Source organism: Zootoca vivipara, chromosome 4 (assembly GCF_965207765.1).
Source record: "Zootoca vivipara chromosome 4, rZooViv2.hap1.1, whole genome shotgun sequence".
In the NCBI taxonomy this organism is placed as follows: domain Eukaryota; kingdom Metazoa; phylum Chordata; class Lepidosauria; order Squamata; family Lacertidae; genus Zootoca; species Zootoca vivipara.
Genome location: NC_142587.1, coordinates 32469113 through 32490793, shown reverse-complemented (window position 1 = coordinate 32490793; position 21681 = coordinate 32469113). Strand labels below are relative to the sequence as shown.

Here is a 21681-nt window from a genome sequence, read left to right as displayed (position 1 = left end):
AAATAAGCATGTCGTAACACTGCCTCAGCATCTCCTAAGACGACTCAGATGAAAGAATTGAGGGGATGCTCATCAAATTTGCAGATGACACCAAACAGGGGGGTAGCTAATGCTATAGAAGACAGGACTGGGATTCAATATGGCCTTAACAGGTTGGAGAACTGGGCCCAAAACTAACAAAATGAATTTCAGTAGGGAAAAATAAGAGTTTCTACACTTAGGCAAATATAAGATGGGGGGGGGCACCTGGCTTGCCAGTAGTACATGTGAGAAAGATCTTAGTACGCAAGCTTAACATGTGGCAATGCTGTGATGCAGCAGCAAAAAGAGGTAATGCTATTCCAGGCCACATCAACAGTAGCGTCTCAACCAAGGGAATTCATAGTACCACTCTATTCTGCCTTGGTCAGATCACACCTGGAGTACTGTCCAGTTCTGGGCATCACAATTTAAGAAAGGTATTAACAAGCTGGAATGTGTGCAGAGACGACCAACCAAAATGATCAAACTAGCCTTATGAGGAACTAGCTGTCCCAGCCACGCGTTGCTGTGGCTCAGTCTGTTAAATGGACCTTCAGAGCCCCCCTTCAGAGTTCCCGTGTGTGACGTCATCTTCCTTCCACGTGACAGCCCCCATCACCCCAACGGCTCTATCTGCCCCCCTCGCAAACCCCTGCGGCCTGGCCGGTTCCCGCACATTGGTGTTGTTTTCTGTTAAAGGCCCATACTCAGTTGGTTGGAATGTTCTGTTGTGATGTCACTGCTAGTATGCAGCCAATGGCAGCAGGTGAGGTGTATGTTCCTTTGATGTCCACTGGAGGGCGCTATGGTTTTTTTCCTTCTTCAAAAAAATCATGTTTTTACCTGTGTCCCATCTACGGTATGTAATATAAGTGTATGCAAACACGCCCACATTGGTCTGGAACGTTGTGTCAAAATTTCAACCCAATTGATCAAGCGGTTTGAGAGAAAAGTGGATGCCCACCAACATGGACCTTTTGCATTTATATATATAGATTGTTGAGGGAGTTTAGCCTGGAAAAGAGGAGAGGAGATATGATAGCCATCTTTAAATATCACAAGGGCCGTCATATGGAAGAGGGAACAAGCGTGTTTTCTCTTGCCCCAGAGGGTAGGACTCGAACCAATGATTTCAAATTACAGGAAAGGGGATTCTGACAGAATATCAGGAAGAATGTTCTGTCAGTAAGAGCTGTTCAACTGTGAAACAGACTCTCTCAGAAGGTGGTGGGCTCTCCTTCCTTGAAGGTTTTAAAGTAGAGGTTGGATGGCCATTTGTCATGGATGCCTTTGTTAGATTCCTAAATTGCAGGAGGTTGGACTAGATGACCCCTGGGGTACCTTCCAACTTTACAATTCTGATTCTATAAATTCTCTTACACACACACACTTATGTGTTTGTACTTGAAATTTTCATTGAACATGCAGGATTTATCTACCAGCCGAAGACTACTGATATCAGAGAATGAAATAAATACAACTTCCGTACCTTGCTAACTTTTAGTATGGCTTACCGTACTAAGACTTTGCTACTCCCTTTTTTTACTCCTGTATGTGGTTCAAACCCAAGTCAGGCTCAGTTTAGTGGAATTTCTTTCCAGGACTCCACGTTTACATGGCCCTGGTAATCCACAATTTGGTTTACCTTACGGTAATATGCAAACTCAAATGTTTCATCGGGCATGATGTAGCAAATATTGCATACCTTATTACTGAATAGAACTTTAAAATATTTAACTCATAAAAGAGGGTATACACATATAAAGTTGCTACAATTCTTTGTTCATTCTTAAGGCATTCGTTTATATTTTTGCATTTATTTCAAGAGGATGCTTTGCCTAAATTTTTAGTTTCAAAAGGTATCTGATACTTTGGAACATGCCAGGTGAGTTATAAAGATACTGATATTTCAAACGCACCCTTTAATTCCACTAGAACCTGGGTATAAACGAAGAATTTCCATTGACAAATTAACAAAACCAATTCATGCCAATAGTGAGCAAGATAAATTGAGTGTCTTTTGTGCAGATCCATTCATCTTGTTTACAAATAATGAGCCATTGAGTAAGTGTTTTCTGAGAGACTTAAGTAATTCTGGTCAGATAGATTTATGGCATAAATAAATTAAAAAATGTATAGAAAAGTTTTCTCTTTTAATAATAATAATAAAACTTTTTAAAAAAACCCTGGCGTTAGGAAAGTAATCTGTCCCTTTGAGAAAAGTGTTTTATATTAACACAGAAGACTGTTTTTTAGTCTCCCCTAGACAACAGAACTGTTTCGAATAAAACCAGTTTAATTTGAAGATTGCCTCCAATTTATCAGAACTCAGTAGATCTCAACCTTTGCCATTACTGCCAGTAGCTGAACTGAAAGCCACATGAGGGCGCTGACGTCTTGAAAGGTAAGGTAAAGGTAAAGGGACCCCTGACCATTAGGTCCAGTCGTGTCCGACTCTGGGGTTGCGCGCTCATCTCGCATTATTGGCCGAGGGAGCCGGCGTATAGCTTCCAGGTCATGTGGCCAGCATGACAAAGCCGCTTCTGGCAAACCAGAACAGCACATGGAAACGCCGTTTACCTTCCCGCTGTAGCGGTTCCTATTTATCTACTTGCATTTTGACGTGCTTTCGAACTGCTAGGTTGGCAGGAGCTGGGACCAAGCAACGGGAGCTCACCCCGTCACAGGGATTCGAACCGCCGACCTTCTGATCAGCAAGCCCTAGGCTCAGTGGTTTAACCACAGCGCTGACGTCTTGAAAGGTACTGGTTTGTTTTTTTGTGTGAGACCTGATAACTAAAGAACCAGATTAGACCCTATGCAGCAGAAGCACATAACTATCTCCCCCCCCTCCTGTTGCTCCTGCATAAAGAAAAACAGTCACAGGGGGATTTATTTGGGAATGGTTAGGGAGAATAACTGCATAATCCTTTTTCTCCTAACCATTTTCCCATTACAAATCATTTCCCTGCCAGCTGTTTCACCACTTTCTGGCTCTGGAGAAAAGATAACAGCGCTATCAGATTGATTTTTCATTTATTTCTTTTTCCAAAACTTGTATCTTGTACCATCATTGCCAATCTGCCTTCCCAGGGCACCCCTGCCACTTGTGTATCCCCTGTAGAACAAAACTATTATGTCTCAAATGCATCGTTGCCCTTTGTTTCCTTCCACACCAGCGGCAGAGCAAGCCGATTGGGCGCCTGGGGCAGCGCATGTGCCCTACGCCCAGGGCAGGACGCTCTGCGGGGCCTCCGAGGAGTCTGCCTGCCTGCTCCCCCTCAGCCGCCCTACAGCTGAGGGGGAGGCGGCGGGCGGACCGTTTGGAGCAGCGTGGAGCCTGTGGGCGCTCAAGCCACCGCGCCACTCCCAGGAGAGAAATGTGGCTCAGGCGCGCTGCAGGCCCTGCGGTGAGTGCCGCCCGCCATTTTGTTCCCCCAAGCAGTGACACCCGGGGCAACCCACCTCCACCACACCCCCTTCCTCTGTCCCTGTTCCACACCCCAACCATTTAACTGCAAACTGATTTGTGGTCCTTTCCATGGCTGCCTGGCTGCCCCCATTGTCTTCTCCTGACAGACCTTTAAGATCTTTGGCCCATCTGTGGATTGGTTAAGAAGGCCGGATGTGTGCCTTATCACTGTGACACGTAGTTATCTCTCTCTCTCTTTTGGGAAAAGAAAGAAACTGACAAAACATTGTACACATGAAATTGACAAGAATGCTTGCCTTCTGTGTAAGGCAAGCATAGGCAACCTCGGCTCTCCAGATGTTTTGGAACTACAACTCCCATGATCCCTGACCACTGGCCCTGTTAGCTAGGGATGATGGGAGTTGTAGTTCCAAAACATCTGGAGAGCCAAGGTTGCCTGTGCCTGGTGTAAGGCAATTGCTTTGTGCTGCTAGTGGCCAATCGGCATGAAGGTAATGCAAAAAGGTGACTTACAGTGCAGTCCTAATCCTGATTACTCAGGAAGAAAGTCCTATTGAAGTCAATGGGGCTTACTCCCAGGTAAGTGGGGTCAGGTATGCAGCAGTGACTTCTGTTTGAGGATGGTCAGGTGAGCACCAGCAGCCCACAACAGTTGCCTACTACCTGTTGTAGTATAACAGCACTCAGAAGGCCAACGCTTCATGGTTCCTGCCTTTTAGATAAAGCTGCCATTCTTTGCCTGGATAACTACAGAAATATATTCTAGTGGCATTTTCCACTGGGGGAAATGGAGAACAACTACTAAAGCATAGAAACGCAGTTAACATCTTGTGACTTTCAGACACCCACGAACTTGAGGGACCTCACAACTTTCTTCAAAGTTTATTTATCCAGCCTGAGAGAAGAAAGTAATTGAGTTTCTGCCAGGTTGATATTATGCCACAAAGCTCTGCATCAAAGCTGAACTTGGATGACTCTACAATATTATTTGTGATATTCATGAAGGACCTGGTGCCATAGTTCCACCTGTGACAAAAAATAAATAAATGCTTTCCAGAAGGGTAGCTTTGCACCCAAATTCATGTCTTCATATGATCCTCCTTGATTAATTGTAATTCTCAGAAATTTCATATTGCAGTCTCTTATCACCCTGCTGGCCTAAAACAGCACCAGGTAGATGATACCTTATACGCTACCAATCTTGCTACCATGCTTCAGGGGGAAGTTTTAATACAAGGCTGTTTATTGCTGAGGGAAAAAGCTGAGCTGGAAAAATCTATTTTCTCACAAGTATAGTAGCATTGAACCCCACTTAGGTGACAGTTTTTTTATTTTTTTATTTTTTAAATCCAATTAAAATAATTTCACCAAAGTTGGAAGGTATTTACCCCACCCCAACATTCCAAAACGTACTTCATAATAGCTTAAATGAAAACCACACATGCAAGCTGCAGGAGGGAGAAAATCAACTGGAAAGAAAATGTGACAGAGTTCTTTACATTACTTGTAAGTAAGGAAAATGTAGCAGAATCGAGTTTTGCATCCTTGTGATGTTTTCTCCAGGGCTCTGATGCTATGAGCAGACAGGTGCTGTCCCTAAATCTAATTGAGGGCAAAGAACGCACAGCTGAAAATTCTCTCTGATGAGAAGCAGGAAACACCAGCTGCTTTTCATTTTTAAAGGTTATAGTTATAAACACTCCATTCGCGTGATGAATAGTGCCTGTTTGCCTTTCACCTGTGATGAGGCTTTGTGCCACCTACTTTTAACAGGCCTGCCCAGTTACTAGCCAATTAATATTAGTTTATTCTTGACATTTACATGAGTTTCCTGGAATAATAGCTGAACTGTCAAATCATGTTTAAAATGCAAATCCTTTTAATTACAAGCTGAATTGCAGCCCTTGCTCTTTCTGACAAAACCCTTGTTCATTTCTATAGTTATTCATTTCCATGCACTGTAATTTAATTCACTCAATAACTTTCTTTTAATCAAAACATTGGTTGTAGGGAAACAGAACCACCTCCCTCTTTCCCAGAGCAGGTAAACAGGATCGACTTGTATAGTTTTCAACATAATCTTCTTTCGTATTAACATAGGTCCGTCCGCAGGGGCCAATTTTACTCTTAAGAATTCTAATGAAATTAATCAAGGGAATTAAAATGGAAATTGCTACTGGAAAGCGAATGTGACCTTTCAGCAAGCAGATGCTACAAACTGCTCTCTGCTTGCACAAAGAATTAATAGAGGAAGTTGATCTTTGCTTGATGAGGAACCACTGAAAATCCTAACATTCACATACAGTCCTAAGCTGCCATTTGGGGGGGAAACAAAAAAAAAAACATAAACATATGGAGAAGGGGAGAAAAACCAGTTATGGAACATTGCAGTACATAAAGGATATATAGGTAGCCTTCAGATAAGCATACAGGTTTGAAATTCATGCTTCTGTTGTCCACCATGGCTTCTGGCTGGGTTGAATATCGAGCACATATGAATATTTAACCAGTGAAGTAGTTTTGTGGGATGCCTTTCACACCCAGTCCTGTTATCTGCCAGAGAACAAGAAATAAGTCATAGATTGCTAGCTAAGGCACTTAGAAGGGGTGCTGTAAGTGCCACTGCAGGCTAGACTTTCTAAATTGGAGGTTAAAGTGAGAGAGTGTGTGTCTGTGTGTTTGTGCAGGCTGGTGCGTGAGGGGGTTGGGGAATAGTCCATCACGAGGACATGATTTCATCATCTGATCTGTCACTGCATACACTGATCCAGAGCTTCAATCCATTCATGCCACATTTGGCAGGCAGATATAAATCACCAGCCGCTGCTTAGAGCAAGAGGTTCTTAGGAAATAGAAAAATCAAGGTGTTATAAGGGGGGGAAACTGCTCCTTTTCCCTTTTCCCTTTTCCAAGAGACCGTATAGAGTCCTTATGTAGGTTCCCTATCGGTAGGAGAAAATAACAGATCTTTATTAAATTGTTGCAACATGGTGCTCACCATGGAGGGAGGAGGAACCCAGAAAAATGGTGTGCAAGCCCTTATACGTATATAGACCTTTGAAATTCCCACTCTGTAGCTCAAGGCCACCCCCCTGAAACATCATACATACATCACAGAAGGAGGCGGTCAACAGCAGAGGAGGCTGTCTACAGCAGAAATTCTGTCTGCCAAATACTTGATAATGGTCACTGATTGCCTTTTCTGGGCAGTTTGGCCATTCTTTTGTAATGGTAAATACCCAGTTCCTGAATCTGGTATGCATGTTGATAAGTGTGCTCAGCTTAACAGATACTTGCCAGATTGTATTAGAAAAGGGAGGTGTAAGCCCCTACAGTCCAAAGACAATTAGAAAGCTTTTTCGATTTCCTTCCTCCTTGCAGAGAAATATTTGAGGTCAATTTGGGAGAGTCATCATGCTTTCAGGACTGTTTTCGTGTACTGTTTCAGACATGTGGCTTGCTTATCTATCTATCTATTTATCTATTTATTTATTTATTTATTTATTTATTTATTTATTTATTTATTTGTCTGCCTGGTACATTTATGAACATTTATTTTATATCTTAGACCTTATAATTCTCATAACAATGGCAAACTGCTAGACTGTCAGCTGCTCCGTGGGGTTCACCTAGGCCTCAGGCTAGGTACAGGTGAACTGCCAAGGCCTTGTTAGTGCGCACGCGCACGCACACACACACACACGTACGTGTCATAGCAGCAGTGAGCAGTCTGGAGTCTGGAGCCCAGACAAAGTGGCTATTAGAAGCTCATCTAGGATGCTAGATATTCATGGAGACAGGAAGGCACAACTACAGAAAATAAGACAGAGCACAGAAAAAAGGACAGAGTCCCGTTTCCCTCTGAGTGATCCGTCAACACAAATGCCTAAGAAATTATGAAAATTCAAGCCACACCATGTTGACTGTCGTAAACTCTGCTGGGCCAGGAGAACGGGATTTCAGCACCCGCCTTTCCGCAATTTTACAAACTAATTTTACATTATTCGAATTCTGCTGAATGAATGTTACGCTTGGTTCATTTTACAAAGCTCAAATTGTTTACCTTGAAAATTTCCCCAGCCTGCGGTTCCTTGGCTAACGCATCGCTATCCAGCTCATCAGTGGCCGAAGTGACATACATTTCTGAATAATCTTTCCCTCCAAAGCAACAAGATGTGATCCTGGAAGCAGGCATCTTGACAGTCTGAATTCTTTTTCCTGCGTGAAAGTAGTTGAAAGGACAACCAAAGTATTTTTTTGGGGGGGGGGATCGTAACAAGTCAATTGTTACTCAATGCCGATCACCTACTTCCTCATTATGCTAAATGTGTAACATGCAGGTGTATATCCATTTTTTATTTAATTAAAAAATGGGCCAAGGAGCTCTGATTTTTATTGGAACCCTAAAATCCCTTCCCTCACTGACAGTGATTGGAAAACACACAAACAAACGAACAAAACACACATGCATGGCTGGTATCCTGAGGCATACATCAAACATTCAAATAAATTGCATAGGGTCCTCAGGTTTAAAAGGTACAGCCACATGGTTAGCCCAAATAGCACTCATTTTAGCCGCTTTGCAGTAATATTGTGATATCAGTAATATTGTGATATCCAATATCTCTTGATAAACCAAAGAGTGTATAACTCAGGAGCAATTCACACATTATGCTTTAGCATGGACATACAGCATAAATGTTAAAAGGGTGAACATACAAGAGACACAACTATGTTTTTGAACACTGGTATGAAATAGTTTATTATGTGTGGGTGACAGGTATTGGCCATTTGTTAGGGTTCACTGTTGGGTGACATCCTTTAAAAAAACAACATATATTTGCCTCTCATAGTCTGTAACCTCGTCGTGACTCAGCTCACTCCAGCAGAAGGTGAACTAATGACCCCAAATCAACAGAGAATCTCCCTTGCGTTTAATCCAGACAAGTATTTCCAGACATTTAATGGTGCCTGTAAATATTTAAAGAGGTCACTAAACTGGAGTTAGTCAAATAAAAGTGCTCCATTTGTGATCTCTTCTATATCTACCTCCCCCCACCCCCACTTTGGGGATCAAAAAATGCAGAGTCCTCATTAATCGTTTACCTGCTTCAGGGTCGATGCGGATCACTCGTCCACCATCAATACAGGCCACCCAGAGTTTCCCTTCTCTATCGATGCACATCCCATCAGGCATCGCCTCCTCTTTCTCCAACTTGTACACAGGCCTGCAACTGCAACGATCTGCATGAAGAATAAGGCAATCAGCATTTGAGTGCTTATTTTTATGCAGACTGTACTGTCTTCTTTTCAAATTTTCTGCATTTCAGAAACACTGCAAATTGCAAAAAAAGTTATTGGGCATGTTTGGGGTGTGTGGGTGTGGGTGTTGTGTGTGGGTGTGGGTGTGTGCGTGCACACACTCAATTTCACAGAGAATACTGGCCAAGCCTTTGAGTGCCTGTGGTACTGCTCCCGGCCTTGAACAGCATGTTCAATGATCAGGGACATTCCGTTTCAGAGGTCCAGAGACCCCTCGGCCACTTCCGACTTTTGAGGCCATAGGCATAAATTAAAAATGATGGCACACAAAAACAAAATAGGGCATGCAAAAAAGGAGTGAGACATCATTAAATATGACAAAATATCAGTGAACAAAAAAAAATGTTTTTTTTACCAAATCACATCTCTCATTTGCTTAAATTTGCATCTCTAAGCTGAGAGCATGTCATATTTTCGTCTGCTGCAGATGAGAATCAAATGCCAAAAAATTGATTTTCATGCTGAGTTGGATTTTAAGACACTTAACACATCCTTAGCACTTTACTGTTGCTTCCCAGGGCCAAAAGCAGATGTGTGTATATGAGAGAAAAATAAACATCGGTGTGTTCAATATATAGTTGTTTTCTGTTATTAATTAAAGAAAAATGCCGTATGTGACAATATGGCATATAATGGAAAGAAAAGGAACGGTCTGTAATAGGAGTGACTAAAGTTGCACCCTCCTCCAGAGTTTGGACTCCAACCAGCATAGCCAATCGTCAGAGATGATGGGAGTTGTAGTCCAACAATATCTGCAAGGCTTCACATAGGCTACCCCAATGGATAGGGTTGCCTTCCAATCTACTACCCAGTATTTCTTTAGCTATCGCAATAAACAGTTTGAAGAAAGAATGTTACCAATCATTCCTGTTCGCACGTCATAGTCGAAGGCATGCACGGCATAGGCCAGGCTATCGATGTAAAAGAAGGTCCTGTGATCAAGCGACCAATCCAGCCCATTGGAGATGTCCACCTTCTCTAACTGCTTCACGACACCACAATCAGGGAAGAGGGTATACAGAGCCCCCTGGTGCCTTGCTCTCACTCCAGGTGCTGTCTCTTCAGCCATGGTACCTAGGGGGTGGTCAGCAGAGGCACAGGTCAGGTAATTCTCTACTGAAGGGCCTCTTCAAAATGCACAAATAGCACTGATCCCACCCAAAGGTCAATCTCTTGACTAGTCCCACAACACCACCTGTCTAATGACCTCCTAGCTTTCCTAACAGCCTAGCGGCCTAGGACCCTCGTACTTACAGGACCGCCTCTCCTGGTATGCCCTGCAGAGGACCTTAAGGTCCACAAATAATAACAGTTTAAGGGTCCCAGGCCCTAAAAAAAGCCAGATTATCCTCCACAAGGGTCAGGGCCTTTTCAGTGATGGCACCAACCTGGTGGAATGCTCTGTCCCATGAGACTTAAGGCCCTGCGGGGGCACACATCAAAATAACAGAGTTACTCAGCCTGGCCTTCAGTTGAGCCTGATCCCCCATTCCTTTTTCCCTTCCCTTTTTTATGAGGAAACCCTTCTGGGTCCCCCCATTAAAACTCTTCCCTGGTCTCCTTGCTGGCCTTAGCAGGACTAACTTGGCCAGTTAGCGCTGGAGATGCTACATTGATGTTGTATTTCATGCTGTTTTTAAGCTGTTTTTAAGTCGTTTTTAATCAATGTTTTATATTTGTTGTTAGCTGCCCTGAGCCCAGTTTCTAAACCGGGAAGGGCGGGGTATAAATAAAAATTTATTATTATTATTATTTAGTGAGGAAGAGTGCAATCCTACGTTTGCTCAGGCATAAGGCCCATTGTGTATGATGGGACTCACTCAAGTGCATTGAAGATTGCAGCCATATATATATATATATATATATATATATATATATATATATATATATAGCCCTTGACACACATCATACATCATGCAATGGAAGCTGCTCCATTGCATGAACCATGAACCTCACAGTGCCCTCAGCCAGCTCCCCACCTGCCAGTCTTCTTACCGTACTTACTGATATTCCAGGTGGTTAAGTAGCTTAAATATGTTAATTTCAATGCATCTCTTCTGAGCATGACTAACGCTGGATTTCTAGCCTTTACTATGAACATTAAAATTTACATCAAACAATTAAAAAAAAAACACCCCGCCAATTTAGGTGAGACAAAATATAGGGTCCCTGGTCTTTTATTTTTAATTACCGGTAGCTACTTCCTAGCTGTGGTGAAAGGTTGAATTATAGTAATACATCATGTGTTTTAGTTAAAGCGTAAACAGTTCCACATTTCTTCCAGCAGCACCTTAAAGACCTTGGTCTTTAAGGTGCTGCTGGAAGGAATTTTTTTATTTTGTTTCGACTATGTCAGGCCAACACGGCTACCTACCTGTAACTAGTTCCACATTTGCAATTTTAAAAACAAAGAAACCTGAGGAATGCTATTTTACTTTTAAACTTTGATCAGAAAATGATTTTTCATTCTCATTAGCAGTTTGAAAAGATGTTTACTGCCTCTATATTTCAGTCACTTGTTCTTTTGCCTCTGAAGAATAGAGAAACTGAAGCAGTTCTCCCAATAGTCTGGGATGCTTTTACTGGTAAATGGATAATCGTTTGGATTTGTTCCTATCACCTGCTCTTTTAGTATACTGAAATTGGCTCTAATAAAAATTAATGTGGAGGCTGTAATTAAAATGCAGGGAATTGTTACGTAAACCTCAATTATTTGAAAGTCATTACATTTACATTCATGATATCTCTCCATAAATGAGTGGAAGTGACCCTATATAAATAGTCCAAAATCCACAGGAGGCCAGTACTTTTTATCTGGCTCAACCAAAAATAGTTAGCAAGCTTTCAACTTCTCAGACTGGATACTACTCTGCTATTTATTTTACATATATATTATGGATACTACCATACTTCTAATTCACTTTTTTTTTTTGCTGGTTGGGCAATTTTGATGGTTGCCATCAAGAATTTGCATACTTGGGTGTAGTCCTGGTCATCATACTGCATGTAGAATTGACTATTATTGTTGTTTATTAAATTTCTATACGACCCTATAGCCGCATGTCTACCCTGCTACTATAATGCAATATTTTATTTGGTCTTTTAATGTTGATCGCAAGTCTAATGTTGTTAGTTTTTTTTAAAAAAGAACAGGAGACCATTATTGTATACACAAGTGTATTAATATAGATTCATCAGTTTCATTAATTTTTAGACACATTCCAACCCATTAGGGCTATCTGAGCTCAGCATACAATTGCATTTAGATCAAATATATACCTGCAAAAAAAGAACCCCTTGGGTCTACTTTTCCATCATTGAATCGGTTGTTTGGTTTATCCTGTTCCACTTCAGTAATCTCAGTGACTACTTGATCTTTCCAGTTCAAGAAAGCAAACTTTCTTCCTAAAGCGATCACGTAGCCACCACTCTTGCGAAGGCCTACTGAGCCAACACGAGCTTCTGCAGGCAGGGAAAGAACAGGCAAGTTTACAAACCAGGGCACAACACACTGAGCACCCTTGATGAAGAAGTGCTCCAATGCAGAAATGAAGCCTCTTTGAAGGATAGTCACTGTGGGCCTCTCCAGAAGCTTTGGGCCACAACTCCCATCCCTGCAGCCAGCATATGACTGGAGAGAATGGAGCAATAAACTCAAACTATGTTAAGTGTCCATTCCACAAATCCCATTCCAGACTTGGGTTGGTTTTCATTTTGGCATGGGAAGTCCACAACATGTCATGGTCGCAATAACTCTGCATTAGTGATGGATTTGTACTGGACCATTCACATATCATACCACTCCAGAAGCTATTCTATTATGCTTCCCCAGTGTTATTGCATTATTGCTATTTACAGGGGCACTCTTTTTTTATAATTATTTTTATTAAAGATTTTCTTGGGTTACAAAGGTAGTCCAATGTCTCATTTTTTCCCCCATGCATCATTTTTACACATCAATTTTACTGACCTTTAAAGCCCTAAATGGCCTCGGCCCCAGTATACCTGAAGGAACATCTCCACCCCCATCGTCCAGCCCGGACACTGAGTTCCAACTCCAAGGGCCTTCTGGCGGTTCCCTCCCTGCGAGAAGCGAGGTTACAGGGAACCAGCCATAGGGCCTTCTCAGTGGTGGCGCCCGCCCTGTGGAATGCCCTCCCATCAGACATCAAGGAAATAAACAACAAACTGACTTTTAGTAGACATCTGTTGAGGGAAGTTTTTAATGTTTCATGTTTTATCGTGTTTTTAATATTCTGTTGGGAGCCGCCCAGAGTGGCTGGGGAAACCCAGACAGATGGGTGGGGTATAAATAATAAATTATCATCATCATTATTATTACTACTACACTGACTGGAAACAAAGTGGTAGGCTGCCTACCCAAAACATTCAGGCACACACAGTATTGAGAGCACAATCACGTATAATTGTCCCAATACATGTATAATATAGAGCAGGCATCCCCAAACTTCGGCCCTCCAGATGTTTTGGACTACAATTCCCATCTTCCCCGACCACTGGTCCTGTTAGCTAGGGATCATGGGAGTTGTAGGACAAAACATCTGGAGGGCCGCAGTTTGGGGATGCCTGATATAGAGGATACATGACCCCACCCCCACCCCTGGGCCTTTTAGCTTATAGCACAAGGCTGAAGCAAGCCTAATTAACCCATTTTCTATCTCTCTGATGAAATCTATTCCACCAACCCCCCCCCCAAAAAAATTATAATTATTATTATTTTGGGGGGGTTGTCCTACTTCTATTATGCTACAGCACAAGAGGGCAATAATGTGGTAACACTGAGGCCTGCATCTTTTGGTGAGATCTGGTTCAGCCCTAAGACCAGGCATCCCCAAACCTCGGCCCTCCAGATGTTTTGGACTACAATCCCCATCATCCCTGACCACTGGTCCTGTTAGCTAGGGGTCATGGGAGTTGTAGGCCAAAACATCTGGAGGGCCGCAGTTTGGGGATGCCTGCCTAAGACAGACCATGCGAAGCATCTGCCTCACTCTCACAATCCTTGGGCTGAGATAGCCATGCCTCGGAGTTTTCTTCAAGACCGAAACAATTCCACAAAAGAAAACGAAAATACTATTTCCTTACCCACAGACACACACTGAACTTCGTTGGTGACCGAGTTCCAGCGGCAAACTTTCTGTGCATTGATGTCTACGTATACAAGAGAATTCTCCCTTTCTTCCCACGTAGGGCACTCCCCCATCCTGTTCTTCTGCTTCACAACACTCTCGATTTTAATAGAAGACATGGTGATCTGTGGCAAAGAAAACAGACCGTACTGAACACGCTACAAAGCACATTATTGCCTTCAAGAGAATTCTGGGCACTGTAGTTTGTTAAAGGTTGCTGGGAATTGTAACTTTGCAAGGGGTAAACTACAGTGCCCAGAATTCTTTTAGGGAAATATATTCTCTCTCTCATATATATATATATATATATATATATATATATATATATATATGTAATATATTCAAATACTGTGGTTTGCCTCTCCCTTTCTTGTTTCTGTATAGGATTATAAACTAATCCTAAAATTAATCAGACTAATTTAGATATTCATTTCGAAATGAAATTTGGTATTATGCTGATTTAAAGCACTTACCAGCAATGACGAGTATAACCCAAGAATTCTCCGCTAAAGGCAGTTTTATTTCTTGCTCAAGCAGGAAAGGTTGCAGCAAGTGGTCAGAGAAGAAGAACAGAGGCTGAACCCTGATCTCTGTTTACATACAGCTTTTCATAAAATCATGGAACTGTACCGTATAGAGTTGGAAGGGACCACGAGGATCTAGTTCAATCCCCTGCAATGCATGAATCTTTTGCCCAAAGTGGGGGCACAGACATTTTATATTCATACAATTTAGACATGCAAGACACCCAGTGATAAAGTCTTGCTCCCAGCTTAACCACAAAGACGGATGTTTCCAACCTCAGCTAGCTAGGCATTTTCCTGTACCCATGTTTTAAAGGCCACGCCCTTGCACGCTCTTAAAACTTTCCTTTACACACCCCATGTGTCTTGCACTTTCTCTTTCCCTGTCTTAAGCTTGCATTTTGGCCTGATTACAAAGAGGATAATACTGTACATGATTATGGTGTCAACCTTCAACAAGATGCTGTTAGTCTTGCTTCAGTATAACAAAGATGGAGGTGGTCATGCTTTGGTTACAACACTTGTTATTGGTTACAACAGTTGTTGTTGTTGTTGTTGTTGTTAATACCCCACCCATCTGGCTGGGTTTCCCCAGCCACTCTGGGCGGCTTCCAACATAACATTAAAATACAATAATCTATTAAACATTAAAAGCTTCCCTAAACAGGGCTGCCTTCCGATGTCTTCTAAAAGTCTGGTAGTTGTTTTTCTCTTTGACATCTGGTGAGAGGGCGTTCCACAGGGCGGGTGCCACTACTGATAAGGCCTTCTGCCTGGTTCCCTGTAACTTGGGTTCTCGCAGCGAGGGAACCGCCAGAAGGCCCTGGACCTCAGTTATGAGAATGATCTTTTTCAATGACGCTAACAAATGTTTTGTTATGAAAAGCTTAAATTATATAAAATGAAGATAATGCTAAAACTGATAAACAAATGAGGGTTTTTTCAAATAAGATATGCTGTTATTTATTTTATATTTTTAAAAAACAAAAACCTTGGGCTACATTGTAAAATGTGGGTGTGGGAATATAGAGATTCCAGATATTATTATTTTTAAAAAATATTTTAAATAGTATTAAAAATTCCCCCTGTCCTCCCTGGCACACCCTTCCACCTCACAAACACTCACATTTCTCTCTCTCTCTCTCTCTCTCTCTCTCTCTCTCTCTCTCTCTCTCTCTCTCTCTCTCTCTCTCACACACACACACACACACACACAAACTCACATAGACACAGTCACTGCCCAGCTGTTCAGCCATGAGGTGGACAATAAGGTTACATAGGATATGCTGGGGCAGGGAGGGAGATTAGCAACATGGGAATGGGTAACTTGCTTGGTTCAGGAGCCCTGGAAGCCTCCAACATCACTCCTGATGCAGGCCCCAAAACTGACTGCTGTCCCTGAGCTGCTTAGCAACATGGGATGGGAATATTACTATTCCCGCCCACTGGCCAGTTGATGGCTGATCCACCAGCAGTGGAGAAAGGTGGGCAGGGCTTGACTTGGCTGCTCGTAGCCCACCTGTGTCCTAATATTATTAATTTTTTGCACTGTGTGCTTTTGAGCACCTTATTTTCAACCCATGTCCATGCAAAACATTTTCAACCCATGTCCATGCAAAACATTTTCAACCCATGTCCATGCAAAACATTTTCAACCCATGTCCATGCCAAATCAGCAAACAAGGATTGCATCACAGGCACCTGACTGCCACATTCTGTTTTATTTTTTTTATCTTCCTTCAGTTAGGCAAGAACTGATGGGGATGCAGGTACCCTAGTCCCTCGGTGTAGAATAATAGTTTGAGATTAGCAATTACCCATGTGCAGAATAATGTTGCTTTTCTCAATGCCTGTGGATGGCCTTGGCTTGGAAAAGAGAATGCCAATATATTCTCGGAGAACCTCCTAGTATCTTACAGGCAACAGGAAAGGCAAGAAGCAGTGAATTAAGGTATTGAGCAATGAAAGAAACCCAAGAACAATGTTCGGCACATGGCCGTGTTCTTGCTCAACCCCTGCTTAAATCGAAGCAGCTCCTTAAACTGACTCATTGTGTTCTGACACCTGCACTCCCAAGCCTTCTATAGATACATGCATTTTTAAATGACCAGCCTACTCAAATCAACTTCAAATATAATTAAAAATATGCAACAGCTGATCTTATCTGTGCTTGGAAGACTGCTGATAGCGTTTTAGAGCGAGTCAGCAGTCACATGAATCCAGAGGCATGACTTAACTCCAGAGGCTTTTCACAACAGCCTGTTCCATAATGCCAGCCATGGGATGCAGCTGAGCAGTCCCCAATTGAATAACATTTTCCTGAAGGGAAGTATTGACTGAGGTGGGCCTCAGAAGGGAGCTGAAGGCCTCAAGGAGATCTCCAAGCTTTCACAGTTAGCCCAGTTGGCACGTCATGGTAAACCATGGTTGATGGGATACTGTAAATGTGCCAAAAGTGCCTGCATTGTCCCTCCCTGCTAACACATAGGAGAAACAAACTATGATCCAAGGCTTAGCATTCTGTCCAAATAGGGGCTTGTGGTTTGCTTTGCTCAAACAAAGCACAATTAACGAGCCTCAGCTACAGTGAAACAAACCATGGTGCCCAGTTTGGATGTAATGCTAAGTCAAGGACTGTGGTTTGTTTTTCTGACATGTCAGCAGGGAAGAGCAAAGTAGACAAGACCGGCTTATTCATAGTAAACCATGGTTTATTGTGACATGTAAAGGTCAACTATTCGTTTTGATTTCTCACCAGGCATTCACACACACACACACACACACACACACACACACACACACACACAGTCCCACATAACTTTGGTGGCAGTCTGGATCCCTCAGGAAGAAACTTTTTAATGTGTCAAGTACTTAGGGTTACAATCCTGAAATCTGGACGTGCCTCTTTTAAAACTCATGATGCAATGAAATAAAAGACAACCATGTACCCACTCAATCGCTTTGACCAGTGGAACTAGCACTTCCAAAGGTGTCACATAATACCCGTTCCGCATTTGTAAGAACTTGATCATTTACTGCGGCAACGTATACCCTTTGGAACTCCCTGTCTATTGAGATCAAGCAGGTGCCTTTACTATACTCTTTTCTCCCCTGCACCTGCTAAAAACATTCCTGTTTAGGCAAACCTACCCAGATGCTTAGAAAATTGAGATAATTTAAATCTGCTTTAGTATTTTAACTTTTGCATGTTTTATCTTTTGTAAACCACTGGTTTTTTGTTTTTTTCAATCAAGCGATGTATAAATTTTATGAAATAGAATAAACAAATAAGCAAACAAATATCTCCAACCCATTCCCACCCTGATCCTGTTGGCAGATTCCCTTTATGCACTTGCTATGTAGCACTCCTGGAATCTCATTTATCCAAGCAGGTAAGAGAAGTGAGCAGGCCACCGAGGGACAGAAGCAGTTCTAACAGAGCTTTCCCAACTTTTCATGTCTGTGACACACATTTTACTAGCAAACCAGAGGTTAAACTGACCCCTTTCCAGCCCCGGGAGGAGCGTGGGGAGCATTCGCATGACACACCTACACACTGCAGCCGACACGCAAACGTGTCGCAACACACAAACTCTTGCAAAGCTCTTGAGTTATATCATTGCTGTGTGATGACAAGTCATCTTTTTCTACCATCACATTTTAGCAGGAGCTTGTCCTCTACTCTCATGTACACACCACCACCAACGCTATACTGACAGCCTTGTGTAATGACTACACATTACACATTTTGTGTAATGATTAAATTTTATTTGGAAATTAGTAACTGAACATTTACACTCGTGCACAATAGGCTTCTTCATTTCCTCCTGATTTCGTAAGTGCCGCATCCTGATGCAGTACCCATTGGCTCTTAATTACCTGTAATTTTCTTAGATTCTAATCCTAAAACTCTGTTCTCATCTGCCAAATTATGAACTAAGGCAGCAATATTGTTCTGCAGGGAGTTCATACATACAAAAGGACCATGGTATATACCACTTTGAGGTTTTATTAAAATCAAGAGGTATATAAACGTTGCAAAATAAACAAATAATACAGCCTGTAGATAGCTGAAATTCACACACACACACACACCGATATCTGCCCCAAATTATTATTTGTTCTGTCCGATTTATTTCAGATCGTTTGCACCTTTACATCTATGTGGCTTTGACCACCTTCCTCCCAGGTAAGTAAAGATATCCAGTAGAATATTCACACCCAAGCTGTGCTTTTATAGCACACGATTTCCTCCGATGTATACTGGAAACTGTAGTTTACCCCTAACAGAGTTACAAACTTGACCACTCTTAAAACTCTTAAGAAAGCCAATGAGAAAGTTAAATGCAATGTTGCATATTTAGGATATTTCCTTTCTGAATTAAACCTTTAAATCCGAAGTAATACTGATCTTACCGTACAGCGTTCAAAGCAGCCACTTTCTCAACTGAGGACGACCTGATTAATTTTTTGGGTTGTGTATGAACTAATATACTCTTGTTTTGTAGCGTGGAACCTGGGAACCTTAGTTCAGTGGTTTCTCAAGGATCACAGATGCAATCGTGGAGAAATAGAAAGTAAGTTTTATTGCTGAGCAATAGGCACAGTGGGATAATTCCTCAAAGACTGAGCAAAGAGTTATCAGCGCTCTAGGCTTTATATACCTTTCATGTATCATTACATATTCATATCCTGCAGCAAATTGAGCCAATAAGCAGGGACACAGCTCTTCCTGTTGTCCTTCCCCTTTTTCTTAGCATTTCTAATGCATACCCATATAAGGCACTTCCTTAACATACCCATATAAGGCACTCCTTCCTGAGAGCTGTGGTTGGTATTTAATACAAGGCAAAAAATCCCCTTTCTTATCAGGCATCCTGCCGGCCATCAAATAGAACATCCTGACCTTCTGCATAAAAAAAATCTTATCTGGTCTTGTGGGCTTGATGCTCAGAACATTCCGTAAAACAGCTAAAATACATTGCAAACAAAGAGCGAGAGACACAGAAAGCATAATTTTCTAATCAGGTACAATGGCAGGAATAAGGCACGTTATACAAAAAAAAACCAGATTAATAAAAATCTCCAGGTCCTTTCCTTAGGCCACCTTGCCACAGTTTGACTCCAGGTTCCCAGCCCAAAGGGAAGAGAAAAATAACTGTAGGGCGTTGTACCTGCTCCTCCCAAGAAAGCTGTTCCAGTTGTTGTGTTCTTGCCCAATCCTTTTCAAACCATATGAAACAGATCACAACTACGAAGTCCAATAATCTTCTGTTGAGAAAGCCTGGGGATGGGTGGTAGCTGTTTTTCCACTTGAGCAATGCAGAATGAAAAACTGAATGAAGACGAAAACAATCTGAGATGGTCAAGAACAACAGTTAATAGAACTTATTAAGGCAGCTGTGAAGATCATTGGGAACATGGGCTGAGCACCAAAGCTGGATTATTAAACAATTCAATAATTCTCTTTCACTGCTAAAAAGCTATCCTCTCCCAGCATGGACTTCTGCATGGAATTTAGAGGCCTCATTATGTTTGTTTATTCTTTCTAAATGAGAGAGTCAGTGTGGTGTAGTGGTTAGAGTGTTGGACTAGACCTGGGAGACCTGGGAGACCTGGCTTCACATCCCCACTTGAACATGAAGCTCACTGGGTGTGACCTTGCGTCAAACCCAGCCTCTTAGCCTAACCTACCTCATAGGGCTGTTGTGGGAATTAAATAAGGAAGCAGAGAACTACGTATACCTCCTTGAGCTCCTTGGAGAAAAGGTGGGATATTAATGCAATAAATAAAAGAAATGAATACTGTAAATAAATAATGTTGTGTAACTACCATACACCAGATCAACAGCTTGCAAATGATAGCCAATTTCTCTTTTTTTTTTTTGTAGTGACTGACCACTGCATACATCAGTTAAAAAAATGAAGGGTACTCTTATATTAATTAACTAAAGCAGCATCACTTTTTAGAAGTGATATTATTTGATACACACCCACAAAGGGTTGCCATTTGTCCATTTTGTCCCAGACATGTCCGGGATTCCAAGCACAACATTACCATCCGGGGTGGGGGGGGGGTGGGATTTGTTTTAAATCGACAAAATGTCTCGGCTTTTGCAAACAGAACAAGGAAGTGCTCAACAACTTTGGTGTCCAGATTTTTCCTTCTTGAAATATGGCAACCCACACATACCCACTTCCTAAAATCAAATCATGCAGCATACTAGAGAGTGCAAATTTGTCTTTCCTTTTTGTGGGCAAATCTAATTCAATAGTGACAACACTCACCAGATTCCTAGGATCCAAGTCAATTTATTTTCAGGGTGCATGCATGGGAGTCGATTGCAGCCAACTGGTCCACTGCCTGCCTGCACGCAATCCAGTTTGGTTTGTGTGGGTGATAACAGCAGATCATATTCAATATGCAAAACAGGAAAAACGAGGTGCAGTGTTTGTCAGCGCCCAAATGCTCCTAAGTCTTTCAGGATTGGCCTTCCATATTTCTGCTGACGTAACAAATGTCAGGATGGGAAAATCCTTTTCAAATATACATGTATCTTCCAATGGCTGTAGCACATGGAAGCACTGGAAAGTTGTCCCTCACTGCAGATGTATAATGCAAAGAAAGCATCTAATTGCAAGGTTAAGAGAGAGATATGTTTTGTACACCTAAGATTACCAAGAGCAAAATCCAATTGAAAGTGGAATTTCCTGAAGGTCTGGAGAAACTGGAATTAACAAAACAAAACAAAAACCTTTCATTATAACAGAGGTTGTTGATTTGGAAAGAAACTGCAACAATTCAACCATTTTTTTAATTTTTTTTTAATTAAACCTATGTGTCCCACCTTGCTATGCTTACCCAAGAGATGAGTTAAAGCTACATTCCTAAACACATTTTCCTGAGAGCAAGTCCAATTACTTAGTGGGGCTTACTTCTGAGTAGCCCCATATAGCATTGCTCTGCTAGCTGTGAAGAAAAGGGGGGAGGACTCTTTCAAACTTACTCGTTTGATGCCGTTGTCATTTTTGGTTGGCTTGTTGCTTACATGACGTCTATCCAATTTTCAACCCTCCCACATCCCATTCCAGAGATAAACGCAGCAACCTTTCCTTTTCTTATAACCTCTTCCTCCTTTACAATGAGTTCAAAGCAAAACCAAGCTCAGTTATGACTGGCAGGTGCTTCTCAAAGCAAGCTTTGCTTCCTGCAGCCGTGGATTGTGGATTG

At 42.0% G+C, this 21681-nt stretch overlaps 1 protein-coding gene across 3 annotated transcripts; it reads right to left on the bottom strand.

Annotated features, from left to right (window-relative positions):
- Positions 1-4676: 4676 nt before the first annotated feature.
- On the bottom strand, positions 4677-19757 carry LOC118084631 (regucalcin). 3 transcript variants are annotated; one of them, XM_060273473.2, is made up of 7 exons: positions 19625-19757; positions 13883-14051; positions 12056-12238; positions 9635-9850; positions 8561-8698; positions 7518-7672; positions 4677-6007 (listed from the first exon to the last, which is right to left on the bottom strand). In XM_060273473.2, exons 2-7 carry the CDS (start codon positions 14043-14045, stop codon positions 5957-5959), a joined length of 906 nt encoding a protein of 301 aa, XP_060129456.1. In that variant the 5' UTR covers positions 14046-14051; positions 19625-19757; the 3' UTR covers positions 4677-5956. The 3 variants fall into 3 exon arrangements, with proteins under 3 accessions (XP_060129456.1, XP_034970149.1, XP_088524812.1); XM_035114258.3 differs by lacking the exon at positions 19625-19757 and adding an exon at positions 18867-19082; XM_088668686.1 differs by lacking the exon at positions 19625-19757 and adding an exon at positions 14400-14613.
- Between the last annotated feature and the right edge of the window lie 1924 nt (positions 19758-21681).